At 47.0% G+C, this 14067-nt stretch overlaps 3 protein-coding genes across 9 annotated transcripts in view; 1 reads left to right on the top strand and 2 right to left on the bottom strand.

Moving 5' to 3' along the window:
• The window catches only part of CDC42BPA (CDC42 binding protein kinase alpha), a 155088-nt gene extending 149257 nt beyond the window's left edge, over positions 1-5831 (top strand). For 5 of the 7 annotated variants that reach the window (XM_065739673.1, XM_065739674.1, XM_065739677.1 and 2 more), the window contains one exon: positions 225-2428. In XM_065739673.1, the coding sequence (XP_065595745.1) occupies positions 225-356 (132 nt within the window). In that variant the 3' untranslated portion in view covers positions 357-2428. Of the gene's footprint in view, positions 1-224; positions 2429-5753 lie in introns of those variants that run through there. The other 2 variants (XR_010622409.1, XR_010622408.1) reach the window with 2 other exon arrangements.
• Positions 1-14067, bottom strand: part of PSEN2 (presenilin 2) — a 93696-nt gene that overhangs the window by 26570 nt on the left and 53059 nt on the right. The window lies entirely within an intron of this gene.
• Positions 7104-14067, bottom strand: part of COQ8A (coenzyme Q8A) — a 34137-nt gene continuing 27173 nt past the window's right edge. Inside the window, exons 9-15 of the mRNA XM_065739666.1 lie at positions 13321-13402; positions 11891-11984; positions 10924-11065; positions 9315-9422; positions 9078-9143; positions 8251-8337; positions 7104-7835 (exon numbers count right to left, since the gene is read on the bottom strand). Of these exons, the coding sequence (XP_065595738.1) occupies positions 7542-7835; positions 8251-8337; positions 9078-9143; positions 9315-9422; positions 10924-11065; positions 11891-11984; positions 13321-13402 (873 nt within the window). The 3' untranslated portion in view covers positions 7104-7541. The remainder of the gene's footprint in view (positions 7836-8250; positions 8338-9077; positions 9144-9314; positions 9423-10923; positions 11066-11890; positions 11985-13320; positions 13403-14067) is intronic.

The following is a 14067-nucleotide window of genomic DNA, read 5'->3' on the forward strand; positions in this document are numbered from 1 at the left end:
CAGTTGCGGTGTCCTTCTGTCTGCATCAGATATGCTGTAAGCAGACAGATCTGACAGCTTACTCTTAATTCCCACCCCTGCCAAGAAAATTCCTCAGTATTTTTGGACACAAATGAAATATGTGCATGCCTCTGAATCCAGTCACTTGTTGCTCAGACACCTTCAGTCGCTCAAACTTTCCATCCTGTTACTTACTGGTGTTCTTCTGTGTATTTTGGCTGCAGGACTCCGACTCGCCGAGACACTCCACTGCATCGAACAGCTCCAACCTCAGCAGCCCTCCCAGCCCTGTTTCTCCTCACAAGACCAAGAGCCTCTCCCTGGAGAGCTCTGACCACGTGAGCTGGGACTCATGAACTGCTTCAGCATTCAGGTTTGACACCGCAGCAGCTTGCTGTCCCCTCCACTTGCTCCAGTTCACACCTTCACCATCCTAACACTCCTCATTCCCCACCTGAAAGTCAACTGGGAGCCAAGTAGAGAGGAAGGTAGAAGCTGGTTGTCTTCAGCGCTGCCCCACCCTCCCTTCCCCAGATTTGACAGCAGCGAATGAGCAAAGCTAGGGTGTTGGTAAATATCAGATGCTGTAGATTTGTATTAGTATTGGTTTCATCTTTTGTGGTTACAGCTGCTTTCATTTTCAAAGACATATATTTATCCTAACCCACAATTCCCTCAAAAGTAACTTAAATAGTCCAGACCAGTATCGGCAAGAGAAAATCTAGAAGGATTTTTTTCATACAATAGCTCATTGTACTGTACAGAAGCAGCACAGAGACCCCTTCCCCTGCACGGGGAATGATCGGTATGTCAGAGGCACATAAAAGCTTTCAGCCACCACGTTTGAATGTCAATCTGATTGTTGCCAGCAAATCCTTATTGATTAAGATGATGCATATTTTACTACAGTACAGAGTTTAAATAAATACACAGATGTTAGAGTAAAATATGTATGTATATATTAAAAAAAGAAAAAAAAAGAAAAAAAAAAGCATTGTGTATGCAGCAGAAGATGGATGCTTATTTAAGAGAGCCTTTAATTTAAGATTTGTGTTGTCCCTGTTTTCATGCTCGGTGATATACAGACTTGGAGGCCTGGCCTGAAACTTTTCACAGGACAGATATTCCTTTTGCGTATCATTTGCTGCACTGCCGGGAGAAGTCCCTGCAGTACTTTCCCAACGTTTCTTTATTTCTGGCAGTAGCATCTGAGGCTGTAATTCCTAAGTTCACGTTGATCCCCATCCTTTGCAAAAATGACAGTGGTTGGAAAGCAATCCCCCGCCCCGACACGTGAGGGCGCCCGTCAGCCAGCTGGCCGCGCTGGGTGGCTGTGCAGCTGAGAAACCTGCAGTAGAGGTCCTTACAGCAGCAAGGGAGCTCAGTGCCACGGGATTCAGCAGGAAAGCTGTTTCCCTGGGTCAGCCTTTGACCGGGCTTCACTAGGAAGGGAGCAGTCTTCCACATCTCTTTCATCATCCTTTAACAGAAACCTGTTACTGTTGTTACCAAATACTAGTTTATAATACACATCAGCCAAATGAGTGCTCTTACCCTGAAGCTAGCTACTGCTGGCTGTGCTGTCACTGTAGCAACGACGAACCTTGAAGACTGACCTCACACTGTGGCCATTACAGATGCCTGGTCACCCACAGCTGCCGTGCGGGTAAGGCTGGTTTTCCTCTCCCTCCCCACCCATGCTGTGGGTCTGTGCAGTGTGCAGTTGTTTCTATGTGCTCATCTGCTGTTTGGTTCCAGTCGCAGGCCAGGAAGGCAGAAAGTATTGCAGTGGATGACAGAGCCCAGTGAGGTTGCAAAAATAACTAAAAAGCTGAAGCTGGTCATGCAGTCACCGGAATGAAGTGAGAGACTGACATACAAAGGGATGGTAAGAGGAAGATCTCTCTCTCTCGAGGTAGCCAGGCAGATGCGTTTTCCATTTAGGAGTGTTCAGATGAGCCTCTTTTCTCAGTAGTATTGTTGCTGGCATTATACTATGACCATACTCAAACATGTAAGGGCTTTTTGTATTTAGAATACTGTTTTTTGTGGGTTTCAGAAGCTTGCTCTTAAACCATTCCATATTCTTGCAGTTAGCAGTAATACTGTGTTTCACCCACATAGAAATGTTTGGAGTTTTCCAGTTTCTGTCTTCTGTAATGGAATCTATAGGTAAGTTCAGACCGTGTACAGTAATCTCCAGGTGTGACCTAAATGTGGAACAGGGGATGAGACGCAGAGATCATCGCCTGTACCATTTTATCATGCTGGGTCTCTTCAGTAAGATTTCTCTTTCACCCTGAATTGAGGCTTGTCCAAGCTTAAGTACATTCAGTTTTACATTAGGACAGGAATTGGACGTCTTGTTTTAATAACCGTCATATCAAAACCTGTCTCTCTCCAGTTTGGCTTTTTCAGAGTAGCAAGATGGTAGTGGTTTGTTTTCACTTCAAAGCTACTACTGTTGTAAGCCTGGCATTTAACGTGGAAGGCCTTAGCCTTCAGCTAAGCACTTGAAAGGGATTCCTCCTAAAACAGGTTTTCATCTTTGTGTTGGACAGAGAGGCAGGGCGTTACTGGCATCACTAGAACTCCGCATCAGCTTCTTTTTACAGGTTGCCTATTGCTTCCAGTATAGCCACTGCTTTTCCCCACAATCCCCTCCCGTTGGTGAAGCATGTCCACACACTTCTCAAAGCCTTTGCAGACTAGTTTTGTATTTACTGTTTGTTGTATTTAAACATTAATCTTATTTTGATATTGAGAGAAGGCATTTAAACAATAGTCACGTGAGATAGAGCCTCCTGTGCGACACGTCCCCTGGGAGAGGGTCGCCTCATCCTCTCTGTGGATGTTTTTGCAGTTGAGTTAATGCTCTGTCTGAAAATGAAACCCGAAGAGCCACGACACAGCAAACAATTGAAACGACTGAACACATTTGTTTACTGCGTCGCGGTGCCTGCAAGCTGTTGCCAGCCCCATCCCTCAACAAGCAGGCATTTTCAGGCAGAGCAGAGGGCAGCTGAGTGACACGGTGCTCCACAGGATGAGCTCCACGGGACTACACTGTGCACCACAGTTTCTAAGCCTGGGCAGTTTCCTTTAGGATTACTATATTTAATCAGTAGTTTGGTACTGTGCATTTCTATACGCATCTGTTAAAAAGAGAAACAGCAACTGTTCTCTCAGTTGAAAAGCAAATGACCACGTCACTTATTGGAAAAGAGAAATGTCGTCCTGGGACTTGAATAGTTTTTATGTTATTTGGGGACCATTTGATTATACACTCAATTTGAAACCACGCTCATCCTTTTTGTTGGCACAAACCCTGAAGACAAAAGCATTCTGTAGCTGAGCTTTACGCGTTGGGCTGAGGCAAGCAGCTCGGTCATTTGAACTGTAGGACTTTTGCCTGGTATCTCGATGACAGTTGTCTCATAAGGTTTGATGTCTGCTGCTTTGCACTGTAGCATTGTTTCACCTCTGCAGTTTGAGGGCTGCAACTTGTCTGGGGAGCTCGAAGCCTCCCATTCAGTCTTTGACCGTAGCGTATGTTCTGTGTTCACAGTTACGTGTCTAGCTGGTTTTTTCCTTTTGGCTGAGACTGAAGGTATCTTGCATTTTATGACTCTACCTAAACATATGGGCCGTTGGTTTTTTGCTTTTTATTGTTAACGTTGGTGGCAACAAAGGATCTGAAGATTCAGGCAGCTACTAAGGGGACTCCAGGTTAGAGAATGCAAAGGTTTGGGCAGTAGATTTTCCCTGCGCGTGCATGGACACAAATGTGAGCTTTCCTTCCACACTTCCTACACCCAAAAGCAGTGCACTCCACTCCGTTGTATCTGACCTGTAGAAAACAGCTGGTGGCTCCAGAACCCCATGCCTGTTGCTGTGGAAGTGGCTGCTTTTAATCCATTAGCTGCTGCAGCTTGTTAGGAATGCACATTTTGTTCATTTCAGTAAGTTTTTTAACTTGCTGTGCCTGATTTGATTCTGATAAACTGAACAACCAGCTGTGGTAGTCTCAGGTATGCAGCAGAGGGAAGGAAAGGGTCCTGTCGTAACTAAGAAGTCCCCAGGTGGGTACCCCTACCTCCTTAGCTTGGGACTCAAGGCGGCACGTGCAGCTTTTGCTACGTGGCTTTTTGGGTTTCTTCTTTTCACATAGGATTTGGTTGCTCAAAGGAGAGGGGACGATGTTCTGCAGAAGGGTGCAGGTGTGTCCAGGCTGCATGAGGCAGGTGCCCTCACAAGCAGGCCCATGGACTTTCCGTGCTGAATCCCAACTCCACACAGTCTTTCTTTCCAGCCGCAGCTTTGTATAACCTATCTTCGCTTTGCGTTTAAGGAAGTCTCATCCACAGGGAAGAAATCCACAAACAAACCAGTGTTGGTAATTCAGAGCAATTATACCTGCCTTTTTATGTATGACAGTTTCATATCATTTATTTTTAATATGGGATTTTTTAGGTTTTTCATTGTAATATTATTGTACAGTTTTGCATGGCATAGATGTAATCACTTTTTTGTTTTAGATGATAAAAGCTGACAAGTGTGCGTGTGGGGGAAAGATTCTGCTTTTTGCCTCTTCTCACTATTTTGTTTAATGCCCTCAATGTTGTAGGGGACATTGTAAGAGATTCTCTGCTACAGAACAATGATGTAGATTCTTTTGCACAGAAATATTTAAGGTGGAAAAGTCGACAATGTAAAAATGACCTACCACCAATATTTTATGTTGGTAACACTTAATATTAACCTACTTTGATGTACTGCAATAAAACAGGGAACTGTTAGAAATGCAGATGTTTTGTCTCCTTTTTCTTCTCCGTAGCAGTGCTTAAGCTTCGAGGAGGTAATGTAATTGTGTTTTAGGAAATGTAAGGGGCATGTTTAGCTCATCTGTACAAGGGCACGGGGAAGAAAAGTACTGGGTGTGTGATTCTATTGAGCTTATCACCTTCAGGAAAAACCTACCTGAACCCTTACACTTCTTGCTGTAGCTTGGAGGAGCACCGTCCATTCCCTGCGCTGTGACCTGTACATCACCTTTGGTTCCTCACTGCAGGGAAACGGGCCCTCAGTTGTCAAGGGATCGGGGCATTAGTGAAGTAGAAAGTGAACTGTGTGTTGGAGGCCCTGTCCCACTCCCCAGCACTCATTTTCTGTTTTGATGCAATGTGCAGGTTGAGTAAGAAAGTCCATACATCACTGCTACTGTGCAGCTCCACAGAAGCAAGTGTAACCTCGGGTTAGTGCTGAGGAACTAAGAACTGTTTCTGTAAGAGTAATCTGCAGGAATTATTAAAGCTTCTGGAAAGCACACAAAAGGCCACGAGCACTAGGGCCTGAGCTCTCCTAATAAGGGAACAGCTCACCTTCCGCTACTTGTTATCCTTGGGGCGAATGCAAAACAACTCCATTGTTCATCCTTAAACAAACAGACTCTCTAGGGAAGGGAATTGTTTGCTGAGAAATAAATAGTCGTGCCTCAGCGTGGCATCCAGAGCTGCATCACCTCCACGACTGCACAGCACAGCTGTGCCTGCTGGGAAAACTGAACAGTGATGCGGTTGGTTGGTCTTCTTTCTGTCTTCCTCACAAGTCTGAGCATGGCAGCTGTCAGGCTTCAGGGGCTCAAGCTTTGCTCTGAAGCGTACCTAGTGCAAAGCACGTGGCAGCTTTTTGTACTTCGCTTCTTAAGCTCTAATGTATGCATTAATATCTCAATTCCACCATTTTTTTTACAGCTGGAAGGTGTAGATTCAAAGGAGAGTAACTACAGCATGTAGATCAGAACCCAGAGCACCAAGAAAAGCTACTCCACCTAAGTTAAGCAGCTTTAAGCCAAACTATTATTTCCCTGAATAGCAGAGTTCACGCTTCTCAAAGGATTAGGACTGACCCAAGGAGTACTCCTAGTACTGGATCTTTCTGAAACAAAGTCAGATCAGCAGAGCCTGCTGCCGAGGACGCCTGCCTCACTAGCACCAGGTGAGCATCAATATATGTAACTGCTATATATATACAACAATATATACATATCAATGTGCTACAGCTGCACTTCATTCTTTTCTTCACAAGTGGGAAGAAGGGCACAAACACATCCAGAATACTCCTAACAGAGTGATTAAGCAAAGGAAAAACAAACTAACAAGTCAGTTGCTGGGGTTTTTGCTGGGCTGGCACCTCTCTGGCTCCTGGTGACCTTATCACCACCACATGACAGAGCTGCAGTGGAAAGATGAAGGAATAAACAGGCCACAGGTGGCATTGCAAGGGTCACAGCAATGCATGGGGCCAAAAAACACACCAGGAAGGCACTTAGAAGTTTCCTTTCCTCTGCTGCTGTTTATCCCACATAGCAGCACCTGGGTTGCTTGGGTATTCATTACCCCAACAGAAGACAGAAGAACTGCAGGCCCACCGCACAAGCACTTGTTTATTGAAATCAGAACTCGTACAGGTACAGGGCTTTGTACAAAAACCTAAGAAAGTAAGTTTGCTAGCTTGACTCCAATAGTTGAAAATTGTGCGTCTGGTTTTAAATGTGACATATCAGCAAAAGCTTTAAATGGTCATGAGAGACAGGAAGTGTTTGGCTGCCTTGCCCTAAGCTTTGCGTTACCAGAGATCAGCCACAAAGACAGACTCGCTTGTTAGTTAAGAGTCCAGCAAGCAATTAAGTGTCAGAGGTGGAACTCATCTAACTCAGTATCAGGAAGGATGGTACCTACCAGACAGTGAAGAGACCCACTCTCTGTGCTGAGATACAGTTCTGGTGGTTAAACATTTGTCTCCCAGAACCAAAGATTGTGTGAGGACGTGTGTGTGTGTGTGTGTGTGTGTGCGAGTTTAAAAGATCTTGGCACTCAATTCTCAGAGTTGTTTTTTAAATGTTTCCTATTTTTGCTTTGCAAGTCAAAGAGGAGCAGCAAGCTTAAAACCGCATCCTATGTACACACACACACACACACACACACACACACCCCTGTTATGAAATCAGTGTCACTAAAATCCAGGAGAGTTCTTGGACTGCCACCACTTGACTTACAGAACCAGGGTAAAAAGGGGGGCACCTCGTGGTAGGGTACACTACTTGAATTCCACTTTAGCATGAAAGAGTGAAGGTTGTTTTTTAAAAAAAAAGTCTGGATTTGGATAATTACTAACAGGTTTCAATACTGAATTCCACTCTTGTTCTCCTTCACCTACCCATTATCAAACCCGATCACTAGGCAGCCACCATCACAATGTTAAAAATGCATTCAAGGTAGTTGGCTGGTGCCTTGAAACAGTACAGAAGCACTCGAGCTATTCTCCTGCAAGCTGCAGACTGTACTGGCAGTCGTAGTGTAGGACAGATAGAACATGAAAGAACAAACTTTGTCCCAGTGAAACACACGCTTGGCTTCCAGGGCACAGCTGCTGCATTCTCAAGAGGATGGAGAGCTACAACGCAACACGTGGGAGGCTTACAACGCTCTCTGCAAGGCGCAAACTGTGCCCTCAGAACAAGGTACATGAGTTCAGTCACACTAATCCTCTGGCTTCTTGCCCCTGTTGCTCCAGTATTTGCTGTATGCCTCTTGGAACATGTTTTTGCAGGGAATTTTGGCCTTCAGTTTGGTGCAGATAAGGAAAGAACCCCCCATCTTCCGATGAAGAGAGTAGGTCTCTTCTGGTGGAGGAACGAGCCGATGCTTCAGCATCACTGGAATTAAACCGTGGATCTTTTCAGTGGTGCTTTGGTTGCCAAAATCGAAAGGTTCCTCAGACGCAAAAGCCTCTCCCAGGATGAGGACAGCATTTAAGTGGGCATCTTCCATTTCCTGCCCAAAGGAAAGAGGCACAAAACATCTTAAGTACCAGGGAGGAAAAGAAGAAATGCTAACAACTGCAGCTCAGGGAAATACCTAGCTATACCCACAGTGAAGGTAGCCCCCGGATCCCGACAGACCAATCACCACCATGCAGCCTCAAGCAGCTGTCTGCCCAGCCACCAGACTTCAGCAGCATCAGCACCTGCCAGGTCTTGCTGGGAGCTAAAGAGAGGAGGGATCTGGGGATATCACTGTGGCTCTTGTTTGGGAGAACAAAAGCCAAAATGCTTTTTTTTTTGCCCTTCTCCCTCAGCCCAGCAACAGGACTCTCACATTTCTATCAAGAAAGCTGTAGACATTGAAAAGCTGTGTTCTTCAAACCTTTCACTGCCCACCACTAAAAGCAGATGCTTCAGCTCCGTACCTTGACTTCATAGCCAGTGAGGAATTTCATTTCAATGGACTTCTTCAGTACTCTCTCTCTGTCCATGTCTGCAGCTGCCTTGATTACCTGAATAGGAACATGATTTTCAGGAGACCTGGGTGATGACTGACACATTTTCAGACTACATTCTCACTTCCTTGCCCCTGTACCCTTTAGGGGCCTGCACACTGACCAGACCAAGAACTACTGAAAAAAAAGATAAAGCCAGTGGCTCTGCAAAGCTTTCTCCTGTAACTGCACACAGGCCAGAGAGCATAAGAGACATCAAAAAAGCTGCACAAAACGATCATTTCATCACTGCAAAAATACAACAGAACTGTGAGAAGCTTTAGGTGAGATCTGCTGGCCCCTGCAGCTCAATCTTGCAAATGCAGACAAAGATGATCAAGAAGGAAGCACATATGACTGCAGAAATTCACAAGTCTGTGACAGGAAAAGACAGAACGAGCAATTCCTGCACACCCTCATATAAAAATCAATGAACTTCAAGTGGGTGAGTCAGAAGAGGGCATGCCCTTCCAGATGCCCTCTGCCCTAAGTGCCCTGGTGAGCAGCGTTACAGTCCTCCACCTGTATCAGGTACTTTGAACATCAGAATACAGGAGGCCAGAGGTTTGCAGCAGACAAGGTTAAGGCATGGGATAAAAGTAAGGGATAAAAGAGAGGTTTAATCTCCATCCCTGTTCCCCTCCACAGCTGAAAGCAGATTTAAATACAAACACACAGTGATACAGCAAAGAGAAACAAGTTCTGCAGAGTCCTAGGACCCCCAGCACAGCATTCTGAGACACACAGCGACTTCTCACCTCGATGTAAACATCGGTGAACTTCTCATCAAACCCTCGTGTCGCTCCAAAGTCCAGCAGAGCCACCTGGAAATGGACAAACCTGTCTGTGTTACAGCATCAACCACTTAAGGAAAGCCTGTCATCAGAAGACACCCAACACGTTCAGGAACTCGTAACATTTGGGGAGTGGGGAATAATCAAGAGGTGGCAAAAAGCAGCTCTTGCACAGGCAGAAGGGCTGCTGCCTGAACTCACCTTGTGCAGCTGTGGGTCGTAGAAGAAGTTGGACCAGTTCGGGTCAGTCTGCATGTACCTGAACTCAAACAGCTCCCGCAGACACAGGACCAGAATGTTGTGACAGATCTTGAAAATCAGAGGAAGAAGAAGTCAGCAGGGTGGAGGCCCTGTTCACACGTGTAATTTACAGCAGACATTAGCATGCAAGGAGCACATCACCACACCAGCAGGAACTGTTTGCTTTGCACTGAACTTGCTGAGAGGCTGCCTCTCAGGATCATCTTCGCTGTGCAAGTATGGGTGCAGCAGCAGAGGTGAGGAACACCAGCAGGGCATTACAGCCTATCCTATAATGGAAAGCCCTGCAGAGCTTGGCCAAAATAAAGCCTGTGTAGCTCACACGAGACAAGATGCCCTATTCCACATTCACTTTGAGTTAAAAGTGCAAAAGAACCTAAAAGGGGAGAACCTCTTCCTGTAAAGCTGCTCAACAATGTACAGAGCTAGGTCCAAACCATTAAGGGAGAAGCAGCAAGCATACAGCTTGGCAAGCATAGGGGAAGGCAAGAACAATAGTCTCTTGGAAGCCCACTATTGTATTACATACAGCAAAGCATCTCTGTCAGATTTTTAAGCTACAGCCTATTCCGTGCAATTGCCAGCCTCATTCTGCCTGTCTTCCACTGAAGCACCATTTTCAAAGTGGAGGAGAGCAGCAAATGCAAGGCAGGCCCTGCTACAAGATGGTACCATTTGGGTCAGAAGGCTGTGGGGTCTGCTATGCCAATCACTATAGTTGCTTAAAGGAAAAAAGCTGCCCCACCACCAGTCATAGCCTCCTAACCTGTTAAAAGTAGCCCTGACGATGCAGCAGCCCATTCAAGCAGACAAGCAGCTCAGCAATCACAGGCAACCAGCTCTGGCACAGCTTCAAGCCCAGCAGGGTGCCGAGATCTGCACTTTTCCCCAGTGACCTGCTAACAGCTGGTAACTCACACCAAGGCCAAAAAAATACCCATATCCAAATACCAGGATAGTTATTTCTGCTTTTAGAGCAGCTGCTTCTCCTACAACAGCACTCCTGTCCCTTGCTATATTCAGCACCAGTGCCTGGCCACCACCACATCCCTGCTCCTTTTGACTGCAAGGTACTTTTCCAGCAGGCCTGTGCAGTGCAGGTCAGCCTCAGAGATGACACCCAGCCATTTGGGCACGTGGGGTAGGCAGAGATACTTCTACATTCTTGCCCAAGAAAACAGCTGAAAAATAAAACCCTTCTTCCCCCAGCTGACAATTCCTCCCACACTTAGGGTCATCTGAGAGAAAGAGGGCAGCTAGAAGTTACTCAGACTACCTTACCTTCACCCACCCTTGCCACTCACCCGCTTTGAACTGCTCCCTATACATGACTGCCAGTGCCTGGAAGGCCTAAACCAGCCTAGAGAGAACCCAGCACTGCTCCCAGATTGACTGCACATAAAGCTTTTGAGAGACTCCAGGCAGTCACTGACTCCAGCCCTGCACTGCACTCCTCGAGGTTTGCCCTCCCACAAAGGCTCAGCCTCGCAGTCAGAGGCTGAAGCATGCTTCTCTGAGCTGGGTGACAAGTGAGATCACCCAACAGTACCTCGTTTCGGATCTCCTGGCTCAGCCCTACAGCTTGATCCAAGGGGAAGCCAGACACCAGCTCTGTGGTCAGGACGTGTTTGCTGCACAGCTCATCCACTACTCTTGGAACGTAAAAGAAGGGGTGGTCTTTCAGCAGCTCCCTAGGACGTGAAGAAAGAAGAGGAAAAGGTTAGGAGTGCCATAAGCACACAAGTCCTTCTGCAACACCTTGCACAACACACAGCTCCTTTGTGCAACCTAAGGCAGTGCTGCTGTGCATTCCTCATATCCTGGCTGCAGCTGCCAGGAGACGTTTTGCTCAGCAGTTACAGTAGGGATCAAGTAACCAGGAGCCATGCCACCAAGTTACAGCTACTGATGGTTCTTGAGGTCACATCTGCTGAAGCAGCAGCATTAGGACACTGGGCTCCTTTGCTTAACCTACTCCACTTCAGGGCAAGACTGTGTTCACAGAAGAAAGTGTGAGAGAGAGTAAACCGTGCCACAGGAACAGTTCTGCAGGGGGTAAGAGGGGCATCCAGCCTCCAGCAGCAATCCCAGGTCCAGACTCAGTGTAAAACCAATCTGTACACCAGTGCTATAAGTGAGAAAAGAAAGCAGCCAGTGCTGGTGGCAGTAATTGCTGTGAGAGGGCTGAACTGAAAACCCTCCTAGACGAAAGGGAAGCTTACCACAACTAGGCACGAAGTAACACAGAATAGCACTGCAGGCTGGCTTCAAGAGTTACTACAGTAGGTCCATGCTGAAAGACAGGACAGCAGCTGACCGCTGCAGGCCCCAGCTTCAACATTCAGCTACATGAAAACAGACCTGGCTGAGAAGAGGTGGCAACGCTAGGGGTCACGAGCACAAACTATTCCCTTGCGTGCCCAGAGCGTGCAGTTCACCTCCCCCGTGCCTGAAGTTAAGGCTCCTGCCTGCATTTCACATGCACAGAACGGTTGAAGGCAGCGATGTGAACGTACTGGAATTTCTTTGCGCAGGCAGCTTCTCTCTGGTAATCACACTCCAGGGCCAGCTCTCTGCTCAGGACTTCAATCAAGTGCTCAGGAAACAAACCTTGAAAGCCAAACAGCAGAAAATACAGAAAGCTCAGGGGGAGGGAAAAAAAAAAAGAGCTTGCCAGAGCTGCCGCTGAGGAACAGCCTGCTGTCCAGCCAGCTCCAGGCTGAAGGGTGGAAGAAGCCCCAGAGACCAGCATGTACTTTCATGTTGACACAGGCTGTGCATGTAAACCCAGGCTGTGGCTAAGCAGCTGCTGCACAGCAGCCTACATTCACACTGTGCTTGTACAGCCAGACCCACCTCCCAGCCCTTAACCCAAGCTGTCTGTTCCTCCTGCTGTTGTGCTGCATGGCTCTGCAGTGAGGCACAAGCACCCAAAAAATAGCCTTGGCGAAAGCAGGACAAACAAACCAAGACAAAAACAAAACAAAAAACCCTCTAGTATCTGTCTGCAATTAGGAGCACTGCACAAGAACAGTGTGTCTATGAGCGAGCTGCAGCAGCACGTGGCCAGGGCCTGAACTGCCAATGTGGATCTTCCCAGTCTTGGAGCTGGAAAACCCATCTGTGCTTTGGGCCAGACACAGCTGGGACTGCAGCCTCTGCAAGGCCCTGCCCAGCCACCACAGAGGAACTACCACTTTGTCAGCACGCAGCCTGGTTTAAGGGCAACATTTGTACAGTCCCACTGAGATTTACAGCTGCTGCACAAAGGTGCTGGGGAAGAGGAGCAGTAAATCCTGCAGTCACTCCTGAAAAATGAGTGTACTCAATGTGCTGGGACTCCGAGATAGGCCCAGTCCAGCAGTTCCACATCTCCACAACTCTGGGATGAGCAGAGAATGACAGGCAGAGGGCTACAGGAAACACGAGGAAGAATGAGTTCTGCCAACTGTGCCAGAAAATCACAGGGACAAAGCATGACTATGTTATGTCAACACTGCCATGCTTCAAGCCTAGAAAGCCATTGAAAGTAAGTATACCCAAACACTTCAAACTTCACCAAAAGTACCAGTGGGTCCTTGACTGTGAAGAGCACACAGACAAGAGCACTTTACTTTGCCAGGTGCATGCACATATACGTGTACATGAACATGAACAGGTGAACTTCCCATCTCACAGAATGAGCACCACAGCAGGCAGATACTCAGCAAATGCAGTGGCTGCTCTGCATCAGGAAAGGGAAGCAGAGTATAGCTCCCCAAGTTGGCCCTGCATCCACAGCCACTGCTTTCTGTAAGAAATCACCTCCTGGGCAGACTAAGGAGTTCTATATTCTTTCCACTGTTTCTTCTCTCTCCAGTGTATGGAGAGAAGTAAGCAAGATACAGTTTGAGAGGCGTTGGCAGAACTCAACATGGATCAGAGGGACAAGACTTGGTCTTTTTACCTTCAGGCAGAATATTGCTCATGCTCAGGACTGTCATCAGGTTATTAACATCGCTGTTGATGCTCTGGGCAACTCCAGGGTACTGCAGGACAGAATTGGAAAGGGCAGTGTTGAGAGTAGGTAAAGTCAGGGAATCTAGTTGTACAGGATAAAACTGACTCCCAGCTCAGCATGAACTGAGTCTCTATAGAGGCAGCTACAACCTACAAAGGGCATACTTGAGCCACACATCCCTCCTTTAGAAACTCATTTAGAGCCCAGCATCTAAAACTGGCTGCATAGAGCCCAGGTGAGATTTATCCCTGGCAAACAGAATGACTTCTCAGTTCCTCTGACATGGAGTCTTTAATGTGTGAAAGAAATCCTGAGTCATGAATCCCAGCAACACACAAATCTTTTGGACACACAAATCCCAGCAGCAGCAGTCATCCATTTCCCTAACACAGCTGAAAGCAAACGCCACTGATAGCACCAGAGTGTTTCATGCATAGCAGCACAGCAACCAATGAGACTTCAGCCCAGTTCTGGCAAAGGTTCCTCCTGTTTATTTTCCACCTAGTCAAAGATGTGAGACAGCCTATGCTGCTGTGGAACAGAACGCACATTGGTGCCACTTTCCATTGCTATTACCTTGGCCTGCCTTCAGAGATCACTTTGGACACAGCTAGGCCTGTGCACGTCCCAGAGACAGGACAGACACAGAGGTTGAGCAGGTAGAACCCCTGCACACAGCTTTAGCAGGTACAA

This window comes from Cyrtonyx montezumae, unplaced genomic scaffold (assembly GCF_038088225.1).
Source record: "Cyrtonyx montezumae isolate F1298 unplaced genomic scaffold, pur_monq_1.0 scaffold_24, whole genome shotgun sequence".
Lineage (NCBI taxonomy): Eukaryota > Metazoa > Chordata > Aves > Galliformes > Odontophoridae > Cyrtonyx > Cyrtonyx montezumae.